The 27,614-nt window shown below is 36.2% G+C and overlaps 1 protein-coding gene across 5 annotated transcripts in view; it reads right to left on the reverse strand.

Moving 5' to 3' along the window:
* DGKB (diacylglycerol kinase beta) overlaps positions 1 to 27,614 on the reverse strand; it is a gene marked incomplete at both ends in the record, with an annotated part of 589,868 nt that overhangs the window by 3,585 nt on the left and 558,669 nt on the right. For all 5 annotated transcript variants that reach the window (XM_084230110.1, XM_084230108.1, XM_084230109.1 and 2 more), the window contains 2 exons: positions 22,505 to 22,565; positions 23,466 to 23,586. In XM_084230110.1, the coding sequence (XP_084086236.1) occupies positions 22,505 to 22,565; positions 23,466 to 23,586 (182 nt within the window). The remainder of the gene's footprint in view (positions 1 to 22,504; positions 22,566 to 23,465; positions 23,587 to 27,614) is intronic.

Below are 27,614 nucleotides of genomic sequence, written 5' to 3' on the forward strand. Positions count from 1 at the left end.
TTATTTGTTTGGAAGAATAGCCAAGAATGAAATAGAGAGAGAATTGCAGTCAATCATGAGCAATGGCGAGGGGATACCTAGAAGCTGGAATGGATGGATGAAGGTGAAGAATAACGCTTGAAAAATAAAAGCTAAATATGATCAGCAATAAAATGGAGTCCTATTAAAACTTCTTTTCTATGTATCACTTATCACTTCTGGAAAGAAGCAGCAGGAGAAGAGAGGCACTTCTACTTTCCATGAATCTTTCTATTTCTATATTCCTATTTCAAATCAACATTGGAAACATGCAAAAATATAAAGACAAAAAATTGATTTCAATTTCAGTTCTATAATTATTCAATATGAAATAAAGATGCACACACAGAAACCAGATCAAGGATTACAAGACCAAGTTTTTTGTTTCTATCACACTGTCAGGGCTGCATAGTGTGATAGCTCCATCTCATAATGGTAACACACACACACAAAAGAATGAAAAAATAACAAGCTTTGGCCTTTGCTGTGTGCTAAGTTTTATGCTATGTGCTTTACACAAATTATTCAGATGTTGCCCGATTCACCAATTTCTTTGGTTGCTGTCAACAAAAGTCAACTGCCAGAGAAGTCTTATTACTGAAGAGGGTAGAAGTGAGTACGATTTCATAAAAGAGGTAGGATAGAGGACTGATGACCCACAGCATACAGCAAATAGTATCTATTTCCATTAGACTATTTCCAAATAGTGTTTATTTTCCATATGTGTTCTCTCCACAGACTTCTTTAGCCCAATTCAAATACCCAGGTTATGGGTATTTTCTTTCCTTATTCCCTGACCCTCAGCATTGACTACTCCTATCATCTGTTATTTCTTTTTTTCTATCATCTGTTATTATAAAGAGTAATATTTCTCTTCCTCATGCTATTTGTTTTTGTTTTATTTTGTGTAGAGAACTGGGGTGCAGGGGGTGATAAGAAGATGCACCAGAGACAGAATAGGAGCAGAAAAGGCAGCTCTAGTGAAATACACTGCTGAGGGGAGCAGTGGACAAGACAGGAGAAGTCTCTGTGCCATGTGGGTTACCCCCCTAAGGGGGATCAAACTCAGGCCTCAGTGGTGATAGTGCTGAGACTAACCACTAGGCCACTAGGGAGGTCTCCTCTTACTCATGCTATTGACCACTTTGCTCAATACCCAGCTTTAGGAGGCCAAATCCTAAGTATTTTGATAAGACTAGGACAGATGTAGATCAGAAAATGTAAGTGTACTTGGTTCTGTGGCTGACAATATTTTCATAGTCTTAATGATTATCTTTTATATAGATTTAAATAAAATTATTAAAGATCTTTTTCAGAAGCAAAAAGGCATTAAAATTAAAAATTATTCTGCCTGGGTATACTACTTCTATCTGGGGATTCTATGTTAAGTGACCAATTCATTTTATTCATCAATACTATATTGACTTAATATAGTGTCTATTTCATTGGTTTCTTAGAAGGATTAAATGACTCAATACCCACAAAATGCTTAAAATATTACCTGGCACATAAAATTCACATACTGATAGAGAGGTAAAAGGGTACAAAAAGAAAAACAAAACAAAACCCAACTACTTTTATATAACATGAAGTAAGTAGAATATACCTAAAACTAGTAAGTAGGAAATAATAAACAATAACAAAATAATAATAGTAAAGAATACTGTTTATAAATGTGGAGTTAATCAGAAGAAACAGCCAAAGAATTCAAAGTTCTGTGATGACACAGAAATTATAAGTGGTTGGTTATTTTTCTTGCATATACTTTCCTATGTGGTGTTGTATATTTTTCAATGTACATGCATTTAATTACTTAAAATTTTTAGGTCATTAAAAAATACCTCTGCAGGTAATTGTCTAGCACTCCAATGTTCTGTTTTCTCAAAGTGGTGCACAAACAACGAGGGCTGATACATCATTGTTAGAAATGCAGACTCCTTCTTCCATCCCCCCAAATTGCATGTATATGTTTAAATTTGCTCTATTTGTCATTTGACTTCTCTTCCTAGGGGGTAAACTAATAACAATCTGTTGACTGAATGAATGGATAACCAAGACATATGTTCATTCCCCCTCCAAACACATGGGTTAAAGTGAATATTGATGGAAAGAACCTACCTAATTGACTCACTTTGATTTAATGTTAATTTATTAGATACCATCTTGATTCAGGTTAGTGTTGAGGGTTCCAAGTTGGAAATGAGTAGAAATCTTCTTAAAAACATAATGGAGGTGCTTATAGTCTAATGATGATAAAAAGCAGGCAGTAGTAGAATGTGACATGCATTGCATTACAAAGATATTTTCAGATGCAATGAAAACACAAAGCAATGCCATGAAGTTAATGGTGGAAGGACAGGACACAATTAAACTTGAATTTTATCAGTATTACTCTTGCACCAGAGACAGGTAGATTAATATAATAACCCAGAAAAATAAAACCCAAAGTGGATTTCAGTTAAGGCAGTGGCATCAGGAATGGAATAGGAGGCAGATTTGACAGGTATCAGGAGGCACACTCTACAGGACATCATTGATGACTGGAAGTGTACTTGAAAAGGGAAGATTCTAGTATGACTTGCATACTTCAGCTTGGTTTTCCAGGTGGTGTTGGCACTTTTTATAGAATGAGAAATATTTTTGTCAGGGTGGGATCCAGGAAGAGAGTAAGTCACACTCAGTTTTGAGTGTGACATGCTGAAGGAGATCTTCAGTGTCTTCTGGATACATACATGTTCAGATGGCAAAAGAGGTCTCGAGACAGATTTGGGTGTGGCAAACCTATAATAATGTCATGAGAAGAGATTATTTAAGGACAGTTTGCAAGCATAGTATCAGATGTTAGCCTGCATGGCTGGACAACACTAACATGTCAGGGTGAAGTAGGAGATAGATAATCCATGAGTATAAGCATCCAGAGGTAGGAGAAATACTAGAAAGAAGCATCAATACAGGAACATTTCCAGTCTTCAGAATGGCACAATTCTCTTCTGTTAGCTAAAATTTTCAAATGGCATGTTCTCTGTTTTTCATAATGGCTTGTAGATAGTCATGGAGGCTACAAAATTGTTTACACTAATTCTAAATTTAGACATCATAATTAAGAGTTACATAATGCAAGATGTTTAAATAGTTGTCATGTGACTCAGGGTTGGCAAGCATTTTCTGTGAAGTTCTAGGGCTAGATGGTAAGGGTTTGGGGGCTGTGGGGTCTCTGTAACTGCACAACCCTGACACTGTAGCACAAGAGCCGCATAGACTACATGGAAATAAGTAAATGTTCCAGTAAAATTTTATGTCTGGAAAGTAAAATTTAAATTTCATATACCTTTTACATTATTATTATTCTTTTGAATTTTTTAAAACCATTTAGACATATAAACCACCATTCTTTTTTTTTTTTTAAGAGGCATGTTTTATTTATTTATTTATTTGTTTGTTTGTTTGTACATGCACTGGGTACAGTCAGAAGTGTGGGAGGGTGAGAGAAGTCATCAGAGCCAGAGCGGGGAGCAGAGCAGGCAGAAGGACTGAAGTACACTGCTGAGGGGAGCAGCGGGTGGCAGGAGAGGTCTGGGCGTCATGTGGGACCCTCCTCCAGTGGCCAGGGAGCAGCCGGGGATCGAACCGGCGCCACAGAGGCTGCGGGCAGCTTCGCAACCCAGCGCTCAACCACTGCGCCACCGGGGAGGCCCTAAACCACCATTCTTAACTCTTTGGTTACACAAAACCAGGTTGCTGTCCTGATTTGACCCAAAGGTCAAGACTTCCTGACCCTAGAATTACAGTTAAATTTGAAAAATCAAATCTGGAATTATGAAGCAGAAGGTGGAAGAAACAAAATTTAATTTAAAATTATGATTTAATGGGTCAATAGCTAAAAGTGGAAATAATTTTATATGGCACATCTTTGCTACACTGAGTGCCACAGTTTAGAATTCATTCTGTGAAAAATCTGAATTAGAATATATCCTAAATTTCCACGTTCTGGTAATGCATCAACTGATCAAATTTGGCTTAAATGCATAATCTCTTTAGTGATTTTTATTGCTTTGTACCAGGATGGGCTTCATAATGGTGTGGTTCTTAGAAAGTACTTCAGCAGGTAGCATGTTCCTTTAAAAATATTCTCTCTGTATCTGGCCAAAAAATTCTGTTCCTGCTTCTTCTATTTAGGAGTTTACTATCACCAGATTTATTCAGCTACCTTAAAAATGAATGGGGTTCTTAGAGCAAAATAAATGCTATAAAATGTTTGTGGGGAAAGCTTAACTTAACAATTATCTGGGACATTAAAAGTTACCTAGCTTGATTCTGGAATAAGACCGTCTCCTTGGAATAATGGAAACCATTTTGAATTCATGCATGTAGCTGAGCCATATGACAGTGGGAATAAAGTGCATGCTAAATTTTTCAGGTCCATAACTGCCAAAAAGCAAAGCAATGAAACATAACAATTTTTGAAAATCCCTTTGCCAGCTTTTTTATGATTCCAGCCATTATTTCCTGGAATGATAGTAATTTCCAAGTTTAATGTTAAAGTTTTTGATCTAACATCAAATTCAGAGAAATCACTGTGAAGATCTACAATAAAATCTTTAAAAAAATAGGTTTGAGAGGTTTACTTGCTGATAAAATTCACAGGAATTTTAAACATGTATGGTAATGAGAGAAAAAAACTTTTTACAGAGAGTGATGGACTATTTCGCCACACTGCAGGGGAAAGATTCCTACATGTATTTGAAATCTCTTTTAAGATATGTACTTAGTTGTCACTTCCAAAACATTTTATGCCTGTAAGTTGGTTACAAGCAAAGATAAAAGCCATTTTAAAAGCCTTTGATAATTTCCATATCTCTATCGAGACATTATAACCACAAAAGTTAGCCCAGTGACTGGTTATATTTTCCTAGGGTCTCTCCAAATCCTTGGTCACATGAATATTAAAATAAAACAAAACCTGAAAAAAAGCAATACATAAAAATATCCCTCCTTAACTAGCATAGTCACCAAATTCACAACTTGTGATTCTACTTTTCTTTATCAGTAATATTTCATATACAGTCCTGTCATTTAGCGTAAGGGTCTCATGGTCTTGACTCATGTGGCAAAGGTTTGAGTCCCAGCTGCACCACTGGTCAAAGGCGCTCACATTTTAGAGGCACATCCTCTATTTAGTATAGGAGAATAACAATACCACAGACTTTATACTACCATTGCAAGCATCAAGCGGAGGTTATGCATGTTATTTTTGTGTTTAATCATCGTCAACTCTGATTTTAGTAAACTTATGTTTAGTTCAATGGGAAACACATTTTGCTAATGTCTTTTCTATCTGAGACAAGAAAGTTTTCTGGGTGTTTTGGGTGACACTGGGAGATGATATATAATGAATGGATATCTCCCTTCTTTCTGAGGAGGCCAGTAGCACCTGTTAGTATTTCAACCACATGCCAGGCTCAAATTCTAAGCAAAAACAAAGCCAACAAATGAAAAATACCCAGAAACAAACAAACAAAAAAAAGAAGCAGCAGAGACTCATGTGGGACATTTACCAATCCAGAGCGACTATGGATTTTTTTTTTTTTAAACCAAGAGAGACCACCAAACTCAGACTATCATGTTGTGAGAAGAAAGTTCTTTAATGGCCCCGTCCCTACACTCAGCCATACTGCTGGCTCTCAGGAGCACCATGGCATAAACCTGAAAGACTATTTTCTCACTGTTATGCTATTTCGTGGTAATCCAGTAAACATTTTCACATGCCATCCAAAAAAAAATGACCAAAGATCGGTTTAATGATAACTGACATTCCTAACAATGTGTCTGAGACACAGATTAAAGAACATAACAGTTGAAAAAATAGAGAAAAGATGAAATAAAGATCTGATTATTTTTCAGACTTTCTTATTTTAAGGAATTGTTCTATCATTAATTTTGTATTCAAGTCAGAAATCTTGATCATCTTGGGCACCTCCACATTACCTCCTCTAACCTTAGTCTATTACTAAATCTTATGATTTTTATCCCTCAAATATTTTCTGTATCTCCTGAATTCTTTTCCTATTACACAACTGTTAGTTCTGAGCAATTGCAGAAGTCTCCTTACTGGTTACTGCTTTCCTTTCCGATCTACTCCCTACCCAGAATAATCTTACACCATGCAGATCTGATCACGTCATTCTCCTGCTCACACTCTTTTTAGTTCCACATGACTCATCAGCTAAAGCTGAAAACACATCCTGTGTGCTTCAAAGTCCCACTGCTCTGATTCCCATAGTCCTGCCTGTCCTACCCACACCTCTCTCCTTTTGTTCCACATCTGTCATGATCCTTGCACACGTTCCCTCTCCATAGAATTCTTTTCCTTCTCTTTCTGCCTGGTGATAGGCTCCTCATCCTTTACTTCTCAGGTCGATTTTGAGTTGCTCTGAACGCCTTCCTAGAGCTCCTTGGACAAAGTCAAATCCCTCTACCTTCTCATAATAGTTCCACAGAATCAGAGCATCACAGTTCACAGTAGCCTAATCCTTTCATTCAGAGCCATTTTGTCACTACTGAATTTTGATATTTTTGTGATTCTTTGAATAATATATTTCTGCAATAAGTTCAGGGATCTCAACTTTTTTACTTTGTTTTCTTACCACTGTAATCCTCTCGGACAAAATGTTAGCATGTTTTTAGGGAATTCAATAAGCCTTTGTTGAAGGGATGAAGAAAGGCATCACTGACTGTGACTGGTTTGGATGATACAGTCATATTCTATCATGGTCACTCTATAGAATTATCATGCAGATAATACAATATAATATGTTAAGTTCTTTAAATTTTTTAAGTCTCCTTAAATGAAACAATTGCAACTATGTTCTGAATATACAAGAAAATAAAAAACAGATTAGTAAATTTTGAGTGTATTTTTAGTAAGGATTTTTATTTTAATTCAAGGTTTTATGAAGTGGGTCATCTAACCCATGAATATCTCTACAAACACAGGACCCTGTTCTCTGTTAGTGGGTAAGAGGTCTGACTCTTTAAAACTGTCAATAACACAGCTGTCTTTTGAAGCACAACTTATGTTAGCTGTATTTTAATATGTAAATGTAATTTTAATATGTAAAATCAGAAGGAATGAAGAGTTAGATAAGGTAAGATGACAAAGAAAATGTGGAATGAAAGTATAGCTCATGCCCAGTGATCTTGTAGTTTGCATTCACCGGAAGAGAGAAGTCCATCTGCTCTGGAAAAAAGGAATCAAATCTGCAAATTATTCTAGTGATGCCCATTCGGTAGGAGACTAATAAAACCTGACCCATTCTAGACGAAGATATTCAGTTTTGAACTAGATGTAAATATTGGTCCTCATGATAACAAAAACAAAATTTCTGTAAGTGCCTGTACTTTGTCATCTGGGGTGTGCTTAAGTCTTAGATCACATGAACAGATATATATAGGTAACACACATTTGGTACATTTCCCATTCAATTTTTTTCCCTTACATGTTTTCCCTTACATTGTGTCTACTTTGGACTTGGAATTGTTATTAAAGAATATAAAGATGAGAAGCATTATTATTTTCTAGTTAAAATAAAATGAACTTTTCTAAATTGAAATTAATGACGACTAATTCAGGTTTCAAAATATAGAATAAAAAGAACAATTCAGGTTTATTTCATAATATTGAAATAGAATATATTAAGGAGGAGAATTATAACAAGGGAAGTCAAATTGTTAGCGCAACATGTTTGGGATAATTTTTTAACTATAATATGGTAAGAAAAAATTCTTTAAAATATTTTTGTGCAAAATGCAATCACATCTAATCAGTTTGGCATTAATTAAGCTCTAATAATGTACTTCAGTATCTCTCCTAAGTAATGTGATCCGTTTCCCCTTCATCCAGGTCGATTTGTGCACATTATGGTGTCATCATAATTTTAAAACATACTGAGAAAATGACAGAGCTGCAAAATTAAAATAAATGATTAATGGTATTTTTTTTTCATGTTTTGTACTAATAGGTATTACTGAGCCTTTAAATTAATAGAGCTGTCAAAATCACGGTGTTACAGATCCAGCAATGAACCAAAATGGAAATTATATATTCCACAGACACCTAAAGATGACACTTTGGAATATTTTAAATTTTAATTAGTAGGTGCAATTGTTTTGTTCCCTGTAACCACTGCAAATTAATTGGAAATTAGTCACAACCAATCCTTATTTTAACAATCTAAAATGAAGCAATTGGTGCTTTACACCTTAACATACTTGTTTGGGGGCCAGAAAGCACACATGCAGTAAATTGCATTGTCAATTACAAAAACAACAACTGTTGTGAAATTAAGAAAAATTATGCACAGGTAAACAAAACTAATTAATGCATAAGTAACAGGGGAACACAAAATAACACCCCAACTAAACACTATGGTGCCAGTCTTTGAAAAAAAAAAAAAGAGGTTTGGAAATGCAAATTTATGCAAAAGCACTTACCAATGAAGTCTTAGGTAAAAGGATGCTTTTAGTTTATGTTTTATAACTGCTTTTGGAGTCTCACTACCATTAACACTTAAAAAAAAAAACTATCCATCAGAATGGCAATCTGCTTACTTAAATATGTTTCAAAATGGTAGAAGATTGTCTCTTCTGGTCCTCAAAACATCAAGGTTTAGATTCATTAAATAACAAATGGTTGTATTTCCTTCTTGAAGTTTAGCCCTATTCTATACTTAATATTAAGCAAACTGCAATTTCTAGTCTCATTAAGAAAATATTCACTCTCTATACCCCTGTTAAGCATTTTCCTACTGATAATTTACGGGTTACTCTTTTTCTTTCATCACTAAAAATACACTCATTCCCTTGTTGCCATTTTTCCCTTTCTAAAGTAAGCCATTAGCACAGCTTAAGGATAACTTAAAAATAGTGTGTAGAGCTACAAGTGTCAAGTGTCAAGTTATAATAGCTGTGTAACATTTAATGAGAAAATAATATTCTTTTTTTTTTTTAAGATTTGTGTATTTATTTATTTATGCAAGCACTGGGTACAGTCAGAAGCACGGGAGGGTGAGAGAATTCACCAGAGCCAAAGCGGGGAGCAGAGCAGGCAGAAGGACTGAAGTACACTGCTGAGGGGAGCAGCGGGCAGCAGGAGAGGTCTGCGCGCCATGTGGGACCCTCCTCCGGTGGCCGGGGAGCAGCCGGGGATCGAACCGGCGCCGCAGGGGCTGTGGACAGCTTCGCAACCCAGTGCTCAACCGCAGCGCCACCGGGGAGGCCCAAGAAAATAATATTCTTATTAAATTTTCAAAACAAAACGAATTTCTAGGATATAACCTGGTGCTAAAAGTAATGTAATCCTATTTAAAGTAAATTGATTTAATCCAAGGGTCTTGGGAGACTCAAGAGTTATGTAAAACTGCAGGTAAATTTCTTAGTACTATTCTAATGTGAATGTTTTAATATAATTTTCTTTTTAGATAACTATTAAGGACATTAATAATTATGGTGAAAAGATGTCCTTTTCCAATTTGAATTTATCTGTAAAAGTTACTGTTACATTTTCTGTAATACTTTCACCAAATCGCAAAAAGTTCTCAAATTTTGGCTCCTTATAAAATAATATAGCTTTGAAGTTTGTTAGCTGTAGGATTCATTATAACAGAGAAATTAGTCTAAATAATAAAACAGAGGAAAATTCAGGTGCATTATTAAATAAAACAATTCTTAAAACACCATAAAATAATATTTATTGTTGTTAAATTTGGTTCATATTACTTTTCAAAAATTCTCCAATATTCCTTTGTGTACATAGCTGGTTGTCACAATGAAAAAATAGTTTCAAGAAAATTAAATGATTTTCTGAAGTCCAGAGGTCACCGATAGAACAAATATGACGCTAAAGCTTCTTTCTGTTTTCTACCCATTGGGGTGCACTTCTTTTGCATAGTCATCTTTCGAATCAGTTTGTTCCTCCTTGTTCTTTATAGAAACTCCATAAACTATTGCTTTTAAGGAGTGAACAATATTTTATCTTCAGGTTACACTGAATTTCTCATAAAGTGCTAGAAAAGTTGACTATGTCAGTTGTTGATGAAGGCTATTTTAAAATAAATTCAAAAATACCAAAACCTAGTAAGTGTTTCAATAAAAAGTTGATAGATAATTTAATAAAATGGTTGTGATTCTATAATAAAGGAGTGATGAGTTGTTATAATTTCTAATCTGTCTTCACCTCTGGGTCTCTCTGAGAGTTAATTTAGGTAGCAGGTTTAAGAGGATCCACCTATTATAAAGATAAGCAAACTTGGGGGGCCTCCGCTGGTGGCGCAGCGGTTGAGCGCTGGACTGCGAAGCTGCCGACGGCCTCTGCAAGCGCCAGTTCGATCCCCGGCCACCGGCGAGGGACCCACATGGCGCCCAGACTTCGCCTGCCATGCCCGCTGCTCCCTGTCCATCTGCCTGCTCTGTTCTCCACTCTGGCTCTGGTGAATTCTCTCACCCTCCCGTGCTTCTGACTATACCCAGTGCTTGTATAAATAAATAAATAAACCTTTAAAAAAATAAGCAAACTTTAGCTATTTTTCTTTTTCTCAAATTTTCCCTATTCTCCCCACATATCCTGTATGTGCTGTTCCTATATAGAATTTAGTAGTTTCTGGTCAGGAAACATTTCTATGCAGAATTTACCTTTAAAAATATTTATTGTGTCTTTACTAATAAGGAAGATATAAGCACATAAACTATGAAAAAAGCAATCCATCCTATACTATTATATCTAATTATATGTATATAATATTTCTCTATATATAAATGTATATATACAAACACACATATATATATATATTACATAGTACACATTTTTATAACATTAAATGAAATGCTCATTTAAATAGTATTCCCAAGGAGGAAAGATTTTCATAGCATTAATATTAGAAGTGAATTGAAAGCACCATTAGAACAATCTCTAAAAATGGGGTGTTTCGCTTCTCAACTATAAATATCCTACACTGGGTTTGCTCTGTGTAGAGCTGATAGAGAAAGTGAAAGTCAGTTTCATTGGCCCAACTGCCTGCTTTGCTCCTTTACTCAACACTAAGCACTGCATAAAGCTTCAGAGATACTGTATTTCCTCCTCTGTGAAATTTTTGTCTTTAAGCAAATCAACTAAATGAACTGATGACAAGTTTGGGAAGAGAAAAACAAGGTAGGAACAAAGCCAGGCTTACAGCTCTATTTCATGACTTAGGAGATTCAATTAACGTCACCTCCATAGGTGGTGAGTGGGTCTAAAAGATCCCATAGGATCTTCCAATTTACTCGCAATAGTCTTAAAACATGTTTGCTATAGACAAAATAATATAAAACATATATCTCAGGTGATCATCTACATCATTACTGTCCTAGAGAAATATCTAAAATAACTTCATTTTTTGCTCTTATATAGGTGTGTAGAAAAACAATGTCATTTTATTTATTTATTTTTTTAAAGATTTATTTATTTATGCATACAAGAGCTGGGTGCAGGCCAGAGATGTGGGCGGGTGAGAGGATTCACCAGAGACAGAGTGGGGAACAGAACAGGCAGACTGACTGAAACACACTGCTGAGGGGAGCAGTGGGCGAGACAGGAGAGGTCTGCTTCACCATGTGGGTTGCTCCCTGGCTGGCCAGGGATCGAACTTGTGCTGCAGAGAATGTGGATTGCTTCCTACTGCGGTGCTTAACACCTTGTGCCACCAGGGAGGCCCCGAAAAGCTATGTCATTTTAGAGCATGCTTTACACAAACAATGAGGTAAACACTGTTTCAACAATGTAAAGGCAGGACATAAGAATGGGAGAAAAATGAATGAAGATTTCTCAAAATGGATAACACTTAAGATTCAAGGATTAGGGCATTTCATAGACTTATTTAGTATTTTTGTAAGAGATATGAAGATGGGAAATATATCGTGAATTCTCCAAGTTGGCAGATGAGCACTTCTGACTAGTAATATGCCAACCTGATAGGGAGAATTTAGAAAGATCTCAAAATAGACAATAAAATCTAGGAAGGGTGGTGTGTTTTCAGTTCTAGTCAAGAGGGAATAATCACACTCCATTCTGTCTCTCCCACTGAAGGCAGAGGCAAACCCTGCTCAGAATACACGGAGCAGCAATCTGAGGAGGCTGAAAAGCAAGTGCTAACAGGCCGACTGGGGAAGAAAACCAGAGTGTGAAGTGCCATTAAACTAGAGACGAGATTCTCTTTTTTGCTCCTCTTATATTTTCTAGGCAGGATTTAAAGGCAGCCCCAAACCTGTACACCAAGTACAGATGGAGGGTCTCAAGAAAAACGGTTGTTTAGGTTTCAGGGGGTATGAAAGGAGGCCCTCGGGGTGAGTGAGAGCAGGAGATATGTCTGTCTTACATTTTCCCTCAACCTCCTCTCAATCTCTCCAACCCAGTTGCTCAGCAAATCTACAGCAACAGCAGCTGCCTAAAACTCTAATGCAGAAAAGTACTTTGACCAATGAAACTGTGGTCCCAAAACATAGGTGAATCCTACTGATTGTTTTTAACTCTCTCTCTCCTTACTACAGGATTCTGGATGCAGATGCTGTATAAGGAAGTAAATGAAAGAGCAGGGAAACAAAAGCCTTGGATATCTTGCCTGAGATGCAATATGTGAGTCCTGGAGTCAGAAAACATCATGCAGATCCTGGGGTGAAGACACTCGAGAAAGCTATTTTTTAAAGTTGAACGTGATTTTCCTCAGTTTACCACTTGAGTTGTGGATGAGTAAATATATCTTAGGAAGCATAGTGACAACAGAGAACTGAATTAGGGGTAGACTACCATCAAGTTTCCAGACAGGGCTATGAATCTAGTACATAGAGGATACATTGAAATAACACCGCAGACTTTGAAAACTGAACTGACATTGGAACCCCCACACACAGGGAGCAGATTATCTGAACTCAGCTGGGTCAAGTACCTACTAAAATAGCAACAACAACAACAAATCAATATTCTCCACAAGATTAGCACAACATCTGGAGTCACATAATGTAATATTCAAAATGTACAGGCTATCATCCAAAATTTCTCAACATATGGCAATCCAGGAAAATGTAAAAACTCCAAGAAGAGATAGCAAAGATACAATCCCTAAGTTGGGAATTATGTCAAGTGTCAGAATTGCCACAAGAGAGCTTTGGATTAGCTACTCTAACAATGCTGGAAGAAATAATAGGAAACCTCTTGAAATGAAAGGAAAGGTAGAATATGACTGACAAACAGAAGACATTAAAAAGGGAACCAACTGGAAATTTTACAACTCAAAAATACAATGACTAAAATAAAAAATTCACTGGATGCACTCAAGAACAGAACTGAGAGAAGACAATGTGAACCTTAATGACAGATATCCAAAATCCAAAGCAAGAAAAGAGAGGGAAGATAAAGAAATTAATGGGAGACTCCAAGATCAATGAGATAATACATAAAGTGTCTAAAACATGTCATCAAAGTTTTGAGAAGGAAAAGAGAAAGAGAATGGTGCTTAAATCAATATTTGAAGAAATAATGGCTGAAAACTTCCCAAGTTGGCAAAAGACATCAACCCACAGATTCATGAAGCTCAGAGAAACTAAAACAGAATAAGCTCAAAGAAATCCATGCCCAGATTCATCAAAATCAAACTACTGAAAACTAAAGACAAAGAAAAAAATTTTGAAAGCAGCCTGAGAAAAATGATACATTACATATTGTGGAGTGATGATTTGAATGACTGTGGATTTCTCACGAGAAACCATCTTGTGGAAAGGACACTATGCCAGGTAGGAAGGAAAATTACAGATGAAATTTTACATGCTTACAATTAAGTCAGGAGAGATGGGCATGTAACACTTAATGCTGAAATACAAGGCGGTGCATTGTGATGCCATCAGGAAGATGTTAACAAAAAGTCACAGGAGTATAAAGGATCAGGCAAATATTTCAGACAGATGGGGCATGTGAAAGACTTCAAAGAAGCTGCTACTAAAGGTTGACATTGAAGGAAGGGATTTTATTTTATTTTGGCATGTGTGTATTTATATGCCACCACCTTCCAAAAAGATTTTGAAGTAATTTACAAAAATAGATATAACCCCATAGGAGAAAATAATTAATTCAGGCAATCTGAGTAAATAATGAAAGAAGTATATCAATATAATACCATAAGCCATAGGTACGATTAGATGAAAGAAATGCAAACCATGAGTCCTAGAGAACTAGAAGAAGCCACAGATTTGCTGGTAGCCTCCTTGGAGGTCAGAGGATCTATTTCTAAACCATGAAACAGGAAATAGAGATTCTAGGCACAAAAGTAAGCAGTATTTGTAGAAAGCTTCTGGAAAGTGGTCCCTATGAAGCATGGCTGGTTGATGCCTACTTAGGGAGAATAACTTACTGCCATGAACAAGGGCTCTGGACTAATGACAAGGTATTGATCTTTGAGACCAGGGAGTCAGAGGAACATAGCTGTGTTCACTAGTAATTCTGGTGGCTGTGATGGAGGGATGGCTACAGATAAACTGAGAAGCAAAAGAAAATGTAAAGAGATAAATGGGAATAAACTGAAAAATAATTAAATCCTGCTATAAATCCTGGAGCTGTAATATTAGAAATACATAAGGGCCTAAGGAATGACTGAGTGAGGCAGCAAAACATCACAGTTAAGAAAAAAGGCATTAGAGGGGCCTCCCTTGTGGCGCAAGGGGTTAAGACACAACCTATGAAGTTATCCATAGCCACTGCAGCACAAGTTCGATCCCTGGCCAGGGAGAAACACACATGGCGCAGCAAACCTCTCCTGACTCCCTGCTGCTCCCCTCAGCAGTGTATTTCAGTCTGCCTGTTCTGCTCCCCACTCTGTCTCTGGTGAATACTCTCACCCCCCATACCTCTGGCCTGTACCCCAGTTCTTGTGTGCATAAATAAATTAATCTTAAAAAAAAAAAAGAAAAAAGTCATTAGAACCCATTGGGCTGCTCTGCTGACTTTCTTGAATGGCTTCATAAGTTGTTAGATTTATCAGGCTTGACCTTTTTATTTAACTTATGATATGGGGATTATATTGTGACTTCTTAACATTGTAAGGAATAAACAAATAATGGATATGAATATATGGAATAGAAACTAATATATAGTAAATGTTCAATAAATGTTAGGCATTGTTATCATAGTATCATCCAAATGAATCCAGGACATCCAAATGTCTTGAAAATTCATTCAGTCTTCATCTGCATGACACTAAGTTTTTGGAACTGAAAACATTTAAATTTATGTATATATAAATTATATGCATAAAATACACATAAAAATAAAAAAAAATTATTTTTAAATTTTCTGTCTTAATGGCCCAAGATTTAATGTGTATTTTAGTAAAAGATCCATGATTAAATAACTTTAAAATTATTATTTTTGATAATTTAATAACAACACACAAAAAAATTTAACAGGAGCTAGAACACTATTTCTCTTTTTAAAGGATTTGCAGTTTTAAGTTATACTGTGTATATTCTCTTCGTGAAAACAAGTACCAAAAGGAACTCCAGATAAATGCAATATCTAAGAGCAATGGGAAAATGATCCAGTGTTTCAAAGAGAGGGCACAAGAAAAGATGAGGAAAAGTAGCCAGTGTCTGAGTCAGCAGGTGCTAGTACCAGGGAAGGAAACTGGCATTCAATTCAGAAAATAGCATCTTATAGAATGGTCCACACAGTGGAAATGGTACAGCAGGAGGCAGTTGCTCTTAGGAGACAAGATGATCAAGTGTCTTCCCCAAGAATAACAGACATCAAATCTAGGGCAGCAAGACTACCAGACTTGGCAGGAATTGGCTGACTACCAGGTCAGGGATGAGTCACATGTTGAATTTATTTAACAGCAGAAATCAAGATTGGACCTGTGGTTTCAAGGGCCTGAGAGGCATTACCCAAATGAAGGTATATAAGAAAATCAGAGGAAGGCCAAAGCACATGTAAATTCTTTCCAAAAGTTGTCTTGACTTCACCTATGATTTTGATGAGTCTTCATAATTTTACCTGTGGCCATTTCACCATTAAGCTTATGACCTGCTTATGACTTCCTTCTCATTCTCTACCACACTGAAGGAAGTTTCAGGAATTCTCTGTACTTTAATTGGAGACAAAGCACCTGGGATGATATTGCATTTACAACCGCTTTGGCATTACTTTTCATAAAGTATCACAAGTAATAACTAATACATGACTATTAATATTTCAGAGTATTAACAGAATGCAGTCTATATAATGTGTAAAATGAATACATAATTAATAATGCAGAGGGAAGTGGTCCAGAGTTTAATTTTACCATACCAGGAAACAGAAAGATGAAATCTTTTAAGGTTGAAAAGTGTTTCTTCTCTGATACATTCAAATTCTTGCTTTGAGAATGTAATGAATAAAGATAACTCAAAATAACTTTTACATGTATTTATATATGAGAAATATGTGAATGAATTGCTAGCCAACCTACATCCTGTTCAGTGAAAGATTTAGTAAAGAGTATTTTAAAAAATTGTTATACTATCCCAAGAAGTATTTAAGAAATTCGCAAATTTAAAATGCATTTAGTATTGACAGACTAATGATGTGTGAAGCACACTGCCATGCTCTGGGGATCCAAAGATGACTAAAATCTTGCCCTGACCTCATTAAACTTATTTTTACCCAGAAACCTGACCAACAATGCTGACAATTCCAATACAATATATCAATAGTTAGCTCTTTGATAAGGCAATGAAGCGTTGATGCTGAGCGTTTGGTTGGGGTCAGGCAAGGGTTAGGGAAGTGGAGGAAGAGGTAATGGTCAGGAAAAGTTTTATGGAGAAAGGTAGTAGGCAGTAAGTTTCAAAAGATGAGTTGGGTTACTCAACTGAAGAAGAGGAGATGTTTGGACAGGAGGGAAGCGCAGAAAAGATGAAATAGAAGTAAGAGATGGTACTGGTGAAACAGGAAGCCTGACTCAAATTATACTTTGTCATGTAGAAAGTAATTAAACAATGTTAAGTAGAGTGTCCTGGTGATATTAGGCTCACAGAGTGATCACTCTGGAAGAAAAGTAGTGGATGGATTTATATGGAAAAAAAAAATGGAGATAACGTCTGATGTGGTTATTGTTGGGAGTGACCGGGAAATGAAATGACCAAAATCAGTGGAAGTAGGAACGAAAAGAAAAGATTCCAGAAATATGTGATATCATCAGGTGGTCATGTTAACTGGATTTGAGGGTGTGCAGAGAAGTATAGGAAGAATCTCAGATTTCTAGTTTGGGAAAGACTGGGTGCGTAATGTTTCCACTAAGTGTACGGGAAAAGGAGAAGCAGTAGTTTGAGAATATAAAGAAGTCTTCTTTGGTAGGGGACTGAGATAGAAGCAAATGCTGAAGCATTTTGATTTTATTGAGTTTAATTTTATTGAATTTGTATGGTCACTTCTCACTTTAAAATTTTACTGGGCACTTATCACTTACAATAAATGGGGTATAGGGAAGCTGGGTGTGCAGGTACAAAAGGAAATCTTCCTACGGTATGACTTTCATATCTTAGTGTTCTTGCTCTTTTCCTTCCCAAGCTGCTCTGTTTTTTTTTTTCTCCCTGTTATAGAAAAATATTGACAACAGAGGCAGTATGTTTGATGTGTCATGAGTAAGAAACAGGGAGGAAGAAACCAGAAAGGAAAGTTAGGCTCTATAGTCCAGTCTGAAAAAAAAAAAAAAAAGCATTTGTCAAAACTTTCCAATATAATGTCTTCTAGAATTAATAGTCTTTTTAGTTTGATATGTGTTATAACATGACTAATGGTTACAAAGTATATTCTCTGTTAACTCAGTGAGTACTATAACTGTGAACATGGGAGTATTAAACAGATTTCTGTTGACTACTTTATAGAGAATTTAAAAGCTCATAAATTAATTACAAAGTATATATTTGAAGAGTTTACTTCATGCTTTTTTGTATTTGCTTTTCCTAAGTTTTGAACTCAGGATTGGTGTGAGTTAACCACCAGAAGTTAACATTACCTTAATGCCTTTTCATTCCTGGTTTTATTGTAGTAAAATGAGTATACTATAAAATTTACTGTTTTGACAGCTCAATGGTGTTAACTACATTCACATTGTTGTACAATCATCACCACCATCCACCTCCAGAACTTACATGATGAAGATTTTTATTTGAAAAAACACTAATTGGTTTAATAACCAAGACCCATTTATGACCTGTCTTTCCATTTTATATATTCCACTTAAAGAAAAAAGAACTTCTGTGGGCTATGCTGTAAAGTTATATCTGGAGCAATTTCTTCATAAATTGAATATCAGCTTATGGATATTTAAATTCAGCAAAGAATTTTAACATCCTACCAATTCTTATGTTCTGTAAGAAAAACACTGTGTTATTCAATTGAAGCAAAGAACAGTCTTCAGTTAAACCATACCAATGCTATGAATACTAAATATTCTCTTCAGTTGAAGTGAAATTTAAAGTTCAGAACTCCATGTGGTTCTAGGAAAAGAAGAGTATGCCAGAATGTGAAATAACAATAATGAGCCATAGTCTAGTACTGTTCTTGGACCACAGTAGACTGCAAAAAAAAAGTTTTAAATGAATAAGGGAGTTCAGAGGGAGAAAATATAAATTATATAAAATTACTATTAATTTAACAATTATAGAGCTCACTGGAAAAAAGTTAATGAAATCACTGTTAAAAGTGCTTTTGCTAGGGCCTCCCTGGTAACGCAACAGGTTGAGCACCGCTCTGTGAAGCCATCAGCAGCCTCTGCAGCACGGGTTCTATTCACAGCGGCCAGGGAGATTCCCACATGGCATGGCAGACCTCTCCTGCCTAGCCTGCTAACTCCCTTCAGCAGTGTCTTTGGTCAGTCTGCCTGTTCTGCTCCCAGCTCTGTCTCTGGTGAATTCTCTCACCCTACCATGCCTCTGACCTGTACCCCAGTTCTTATATAAATAAGTAAAAAATCTTTAAAAAAAAGTGCTTGTGCCAAATAAGCTAAAATTATACCAAAACATGAAGTAGATTTTAATAGATGTAGACTTTTTAAAACTGGAGAAAGGTAGCAGGTCATACTCCAAGGGGAGAGGGTGTCATAAGAATGCCCGAGGTTTTCTCATGTTGAGATCTACATAGGGAGAAGTGACAAAGCCAGATAGTGCGGCCAGGCTACCTCAGTTACATTTTCTACCTTGCCATTTATCATGTGTGAAATCAGACAAACCATTTAACATTTGTCTGCCTCAGTAGCTCATCCATTAAATGAAGCTAATCAGGGCTTTTATGCAAGCTGAATGTGCCAATACAGGTCAGGTGTCTCAAACTGTAATAAATAATAAGGTATAAACTGAAAGCTTAATAAATGTCAGATATTATCATCACCATTAAGACTTCTTGATTTGAAACATGGCACAGGGAGTAAACTCCCATCTCCCTGACAAGAGTCTAAAAAAATGTAGTCTACTCATGGAAGGTATTTCATTTCATTGTCTTTCATTTATTCTCTCATGACCATGGTTGATGACAAGACCTCTTACTAGACACAAGAAGACTGTTCCATCATCACCCAATCACACTGCATTGCAACCACACTGCATCGCAGTCCCCACCAGCATCTCCACTAGTCCCATAGCCATTGCTACCAATGGTAGCATCATTGCCGTAACTATGTTTGGCCATTATTTCCACCATTGTCATCAAGATAACTATTAGTACTGTTCTCACCACCAACCTATACATCTCTACCACCTATATCAACACAACCACCTTGAACATCCATGTGAGTATAAATGTGAATTTAGAAGTGTCATTTGGAGGGGACAAGATGAAGGCATACATACTAGTAGGGGGAGGAACAGGAATTTTACTTGAAGATATTTGGAAATAAGTAGAGAGTTGGTAGAAAGTGTAGGAAATAATGAGTCTAGAGGGATTTTTTAGATAAATCTGTTTTATGTTCTTACAGAAATAATGGATTTCATAAACTTGGGGTTCAGAGAGCAAGAAGGAAAATACCAGGAACAAACAAACAAATTCAAAGTCATACTTTTGTGCTATACACAAAGACTGAGCCAATAGCTTCAGAGTAAAACCAGTGGAAAGGTAAATTTAAAACTCCCTTCTTATATGCTAAGCTTGACTGTTTGGAACCTATAGCTAAAGTTGTTTAAACAGTAGATAAGAGAACAGGATTTAAGCAGAGTCCTTGGCTTGAGAGAAGTAACTGCTATATATCTGACCTTGAGTTATTTAGCTTCCCAAAGCTTCAATTTTCTTTTCCTTTGATTCCTTTCTTTAGATACTTTGTGAATATTTAATAAATTCTCACATACAGCATAAGTATTCACATAGTGTTAGTCCTATCTGAGATCAAGAGCTGCCCTGTCACTCCCTAACCAGTTTCCCTTCCACTGTAATTACACAGTAAACAGCATTTTCACAAGGACCAACCTCCATTCATCTTATTCCCTCATCTTCCATCTCCAACCTGAGAGAACTAATTAGCAAATTCTCCCTATTCCAGGAATGCTCAAATCCTTCTGTTTTCCTGTCTCTATCCTTACCCAAGTCCAGATGACTGTGATAAACCTGTCTCCTGGGGCTATTAAGTAGAGTCCATTCTTCATACCACAGTCATGGTGAAATTTACCCATGTGAATATGAGGATGCTTCACGTCTTCAATAGCTTACTATTGTCTTTAAAATTAAATGTGGCATATATACCCAATGGAATACTATTCAGCAATCAAAAAGACAAACTAATGCCATTTGCAGCAACGTGGATGGAGCTAGAAGGAATTATGCTCAGTGAAATAAGTCAGAAGGAAAAGAAAAATATCGGATGGTTTCACTTATAGAAGGAATATAGGGAAACCAAATAAGACATCGGGGGAAAAATAATAACAATACAAAGCACAATATTACAAAAACAAACAAACAAACAAACAGACTGACAATTATAAGCCAGAGACATCCTGCAGGGGAGGAGGAGGGAGAGGGATCAGAGGGAGGGAGGGAGGCGCACAGGGGACTGAGGTGATGGTGCACAGGCGCATTGGGGAAGCAAACTCTATGGGGACTACACCTGAGGGGGTGGGGGAAGCAAATACTGTTTTAAAATGAACACTGATGTAAAATATATATAAATTTTAAAAAGTTAAAAAAATAAAATTATATGTTCATCACATTTTCTATATGATTTGTCCGCTCTTCACTTTTTCTATTTTACTTCTTACCACCCTCTCCCTAGCTCTAAAAGCTTTGCTTACACCATCCTTTCTACTGTCTTTAAAATACTGAGCTTTTGACTCTTTTTTCAATGAGACCTCCCAGATCCACCTATCTAAAGTAGTTATCTTCCATACTTGCCAGATCCTCTTCATCACTTTGCCTTATATTTTTTATAACTTTTGTAATCTAAACTTATTTATCTCTGCTTCTTTATATTTATTTAGTCTCCTATTGCCAAAATATAAACTCCTTGAAGATAATAATGTTATTGGTTATGTTCTAGTCCTTGTCTTATTATTCCATTCCTATTATTGATCATGATCTGTATTATTAAAATGCTTCTATCTTCAATGCCAAGAATAATACCTAGCATATTTGTGAAATGCAATAAAATATCCACTCTACAAATGGAAATTGAATTTTTGAGGGGTCTAAATATATGATTTAAATAATACCTCTATGGATAAAACACCTACAGGGAGAGTTTTTCAATTGAGAAAGAAGTCCTGTAACCCCCAAAGAGAGGTAATAGAACATATGGGTAATATATTCAAGGAGATGTGTCTGAAGAACCTATAAATAATTTTCTCATAACGTGTTCTGAAATAAGTCTGGAGAGGGTAAGAGAAACTTTACCAATTTTGTATAGTTTCAGAGTTTGTAAATGTTCTATGGCATCTAAAGGTTACACTTAGATTAGCACTAATATTCAACAGCAGTATGACCAGTAAGGCAAATAATGCTTAAAACCTACATGCAATGTCTCTCTCTCTCTCTTTTTTTTTAGATTTATTTATTTATGCATACAAGAACTGGGGTGTCGGCCAGAGGTTCGGAGGGTGAGAGGATTCACCAGAGAGAGTGTGGAGCAGAACAGGCAGATATACTGAAATACACTGCTGAGGGGAGCATCAGGAGAGGCAGGAGAGGTCTGCTGCGCCATGTGTGTCAGCTCCCTGGTCAGGGATCGAATTAGTGCTATAGTGGCTGCTGATAGCTGCATAGTGCTGAGACTTAACCCCTTGTGCCACCAGGGAGGCCCTGCAATGGCTCTATTATATAAATTAGGGAAACAAAGCTACTTCGACATAGAGCCAAAGCTTAGATATTACAGGAGTATGTGATTAAGTACAGGACTATAGGACACTGAAAAGCAACAATTAAAGCAATGTAGCATTTCAACTGCTCTGTACTCACTGTGCATGGGGTCTGCATCCACGGTTCTCCATCAATCTGCATTGGCAGAGACTTGCTAGTCCTGGGGGAAAATATTTCATTTTAAGTATAACACTGAAATACTTTCTATAGCAGAAAATTCACAAGCTAGAAGACGACCAGGGAATGCAAATATGGTAGTAGCTGGGCTTTAAAGTTATCTCTTGTGAAGAAGAACTCATCTTGTGGCTACTAACTAATGCTCTCGTCACCTACTAATGAAAGGAGTATTAACAGCTACCTGGTAAATGTGGTGATACAACCAAAAATTCTGGATGCCAAAAGAAAAATGAATGTTTTATGTTTAATGACATGCTCAGAATTCCTATAGCCAAAAGAACCTCTTTGTTTTTATGCAAACCCACATGTTAAATCTGGAGAAAAGATGTTTGATATCTCAGATTTTCCAGTATAGACACTTTCATATAAATATCATCAATTAGATCTGTGCTGTAATTTATGGTTTCACCATAGGATCAAAGTAGACAGTTTTCCCTAGAGCTACAATTTTGGAAAAATGTTGCCTGAAAGATTTAAATTTATCCACATATAAAATAATACTTTACAATAATTCATACTGAATTTCATATTGCACTTTAGTTCAGTAAAATTTAAAAAAATGTTTTCAATAATTGAATATAGATAATTTCAATAGATAATTTGATGATTTAGTAGACTATGCTGAATGTGAACCATATTTGAGGGGACATAATATGCATATATCTTTGGTGTCAATAGAAGAGAGTAAGATTCCAACTAAGCTGATAAAAGCTACTTCAACCTTTGGAAAATCTGCCAATTTCCATTATTTTGAAACTTTTCAGTATTAATCACTGATCAGTTGAGACATAAATAAGACAAATGTCATTATCAGACTCCTTCATATTTTTAGTTCGCAATCATGCCTGTCAAATCCTTTTCTCAGTTATAAAGAAAGAACTACCTGATGACGACAGAGCAACACTGAGCTAGGCGCCGTCCAGCGCTTTTCAGTCCTGTGTATATTTGCCCCATCTCCATGGCTCCTTCCAAGCCAACCACCTCTAGCAGCTGATCACTCAGATCTGAAAGGAAACAGAAGCCTTGTAAGTTATCATGCCTATGCATGCGTCCACAATTTAATGCCAGTAGATATTACAAAGATAAAAAATAAAGTGAAAGCTACTTCACAGAGAAAGTCTTGGATACTGAAAGAAATGGAAAGATGGCCTACTTCTGAAACTCTCTGTTTCACTAAACCTTGAGGTACTGTAGAAAAAAAGTTTGCTGTCAGCTTATTCTGAAATAAAATGGGAAGAATGGATTCTGAGCCAAATAATGCCAAAAAATATACCAGTAGTTTTTAACATCAACAAACTTAATGTTATTCCACATGTATATATGGAACATTTATACATCCTATATCAGACATTTGGCAGCAAATATTCATTTCCACACTATAAATAAAGTATGAGGATATGCTGTCAAACATGATTTTGTTAAAACACTAGAACAAAAGCCCCAGAGAGATCATGGAGTTAAAGTTTCTTAATTTGTAGATAAGACTAAATCTCTAAATCAGAGTGAGATCACCACTGTCACAGGTAACAAATGCAGAAGTTCATGAGGCAATATTAAGTTTTTAAAAATATTCTTCTGATGATAAGTGGTTTGCTACCAAAATACTGTCTGGGAGTAGATAATTAGCATGGTACAATCTTTTTTTTTTTTTTTCAAACAGAGGACAGTAAAAAGAGACTAATAGTGTAGATATTGCTTGTTGGAGGTTTACTAAATGCCTGCCACTGGAATTAGCATTTTCTATCTGTCATCTCATTTGCTCCCCTGAAGAGAAATTTAAGGCAAATATGAATTCCCCTTTACAGATAGAAATGTTGAAAATGAAAGAATTTATTTAATTTATTCATAGTCACAGAGACAAAATTTGAATCCTGAAGGGTGTGATCCTATACCTCTAAATCATATACAATACTGTAAATCTATGTCACTTCAATTATAAAAGGAAAATATTACTGAATCGATGATAAAAGTTAGAACTCAAGCACTTTATGCACAACCACTACGCTGTATTTGAATGAGCCACATCAAAGAGAGATTGAAAAATTATAGGAACTTTTCTTATGTGGGGGGGGTGGGGGGGATCGGGCTGTGTGAGCTTCTATTCTCTTTCCAACCTAGAGATATTCTCTGAACCAGAACACAAGATTTTGCAGCGCCCAGCTCTGACTCAATATCTCAGAGTGCCTGGACCCTTGATTAGAAACCATAACTCTCAGTAAATATCCATGGTCCTTTTCTATTTTAATATTCTCATATATTTTCAAATATAAGTAAGTAGTTTAATATGTTTTTAGTAGCAAAGGAAACTGGAGGCTGTGGCATACAATGGGATGTTATTACACAAGAAAACCATGCAATGGCTGAGGTTGGACTTGAAGAAAAACAAGCAAAATGCCTTTTCTATGAGCTCCATTTTGCACAGGAAACCCTCACTCTCAATTAATATCTATTTAAGCCTGGAGCTCAAAGATGCAAATGACACATTTTCATGGTAGCTCCAGTGTGTGGTGAATAGCATTTTGAAATCTCAAAGTTAGACCCATGATCACTGGTAAATTTAAGAGAGGCCCTTAAAACAAAAAATGTTGTCTTTAATGAATGCACAAAAATATTGTCATTTATTTTTAACTTCAGGCTATAGTGACAGCATAAGATTTCCCTAAGTAAATACAACCATGTTTTTCAAAATCCAATGTTAACAAGTCATAACTCAGAGCATTCACCTTGGTGTTCTAAACCCTATTTAGACTTATTTCTTATGAAACTTATTCTGTGATTCTAGTTCAAATTTATGTTGCCAAGAACAGATGGACAAGGAATGGAAACATATTCTTTCAGCTGTAGCCGGCACTAAAATGTGCTTGGCTCTATAGCCTGGGTGTTAATAGACGCATTTCTTAGATATATGTCAAACAGAAAACTACACTGTGGCAAGCACTAAAACCCCAGATGTGTGTCTGATGATATTTATAAAACAATAACAACCACCACCACAAGATTGAAGTTCATATTTAGTATTATCTATTTTGTACTGCCGGATCCCTAAATAGGTGAAGTTCTGTGATGATTTTGTAATGCTCTGGTTGATGGGAAATATTCTACAAGAAATGAAACACTTTCTCATGACAGAGTTAATCTGTGAGCCCTAACTTTTCCATGAATCATAGGAATTGTCTACACCCACACCATATTGCTGTCTACCACCCTTCTTCTGATTTTTTTCTTTCTTTTAATTTGTCTTTGTTTTTCTCTTTGCAAAAATACTCTGAATACCAATTCTACCATTACTAATAAGTAATGAAGGTATTTCTTGTGATGACCTAGGTTTAAACTTTCACATTCTTGCTAATACAAAGAATTAGATAGAGGTAGTAGGATATCTACTACCTTAGGTAAAGGTAAGTAAACACCTTATCCCCTCTAACTGGGATGGGGGGTGGGCTTAAATTTGTGCTGCTCAATTTGCTTCCAGAATAGTTTCACATTTTTCAATACTATACAGTCTGCCATGTCTGCACAAAATTGATGCCTCCTACATGCTGTCTTTGAGATCAGGGTACTAAGTGATTTCAGATAAAGACAGTTTCTACCTATATAATTTACATTTTATTTCTATACATGGTATTATCTAAAAACATCATTCTTCTTCACTTCACATTCTACCTAAAATTTATTTCAAATGCAGCTCCCCTTTGGATGTCAGTCAACCAGATTAACTTACTTAATTGGCTTGCCACCTGGCTATTGATTTCATATTTAAGAGCTCAAGTAGCAAATGACAACCTAGGGACTAAAGCCAGCTCACTGCTGTTTTGTATGGTTTGAAAATTATGAACACTTTTTACAAGTTTACAAAGTGAGAAAAAAATTAAGAAGAGTAATAGATTGTGACATCTGAAGATTACATGAAATTCAAATTTCAACGTCCATAAAATAGTTTTTATTAGAACACAGCCACGCTCATTCATTTAGGTTTTGTCCATGGCTGTTTTCATACCAGAATGGCAGAACCAAGCAGTTGCCACACAGAATATACGGTGCAGAGTCTAAAACACTTCTATCTGGCCTTTTGAGAAAAAGTGGCAATCTCTGCTTAAGAAAAACATTCTTTCAGGCACTGAGATTTTATGTTAGGGCGTCCACTATAAATTCTGAATAGCCTCATGGTGGCCTGCAAGACATAATGCCCACACTCACATTCCTCAGTGATGTCTTGATGCATAGAACCGAAATCTATGCAGTTCTCAGCCATGGGATCGCACCACACTCGCACATGGTGTGGTTTTTCAGAATCTATTTGTTATTAATCACGAAACACCAAAGCTATCATGCAGCTTTATTATAAAAAAAACTAGAAGAGCTCAATGCTCAACATTATGCTCAGTGATTGCATCCTGGTTGATTTTCTCTAGGATCAGAAAATGAAGTTGAGTCATAGACAGGAAGGCACATGTAAGCAGATTTGGAAATCCAGATGGGTCAGCTCCACCTATGAGAGTCACCTGCTGGGTATTGAGAAATCCTAGCTTCCTGATATTGAGAAGTGTGTGTCCAGGCTCAGGAAGATATTGCTTTTGTTCAGTTTAATGTTATGGGATATACTTTTGAAGAGAAAAAGTAGTACATTTCTGAGAGTTAATATGTCTTTCCAAACGACTCCATGGGAGTAAGAGAGGCAAGAGAATCTGCCATATTTGGCACTTTTATATTTAAAACAGAATGTATAGAAGAGGTACTTCAGAGGGAAAAGCTTAATGAAATAACCCAAACTGGGTCACATTACAGTAAGAGTCACTGACCCTGCATGGAGAAAAATACTTTATTTTCACTAACATATAGTTGAAATTAAGCATCTCTTTTTGTAAAAGATTTCTTTTATTTATTTATGCATACAAGAACTGGGGTGTAGATCAGAGATGTGTGGGTGAGAGGACTCACCAGAGTGGGGAGCAGAGCAGGTGGATATACTGAAATACACTGCTAAGGGGAGCAGTAGACAAGACAGGAGATCTGCTGCGCCATATGGGTTAGC

Source organism: Talpa europaea (genome assembly GCF_964194135.1).
Source record: "Talpa europaea genome assembly, chromosome: 3".
Classification (NCBI taxonomy): domain Eukaryota; kingdom Metazoa; phylum Chordata; class Mammalia; order Eulipotyphla; family Talpidae; genus Talpa; species Talpa europaea.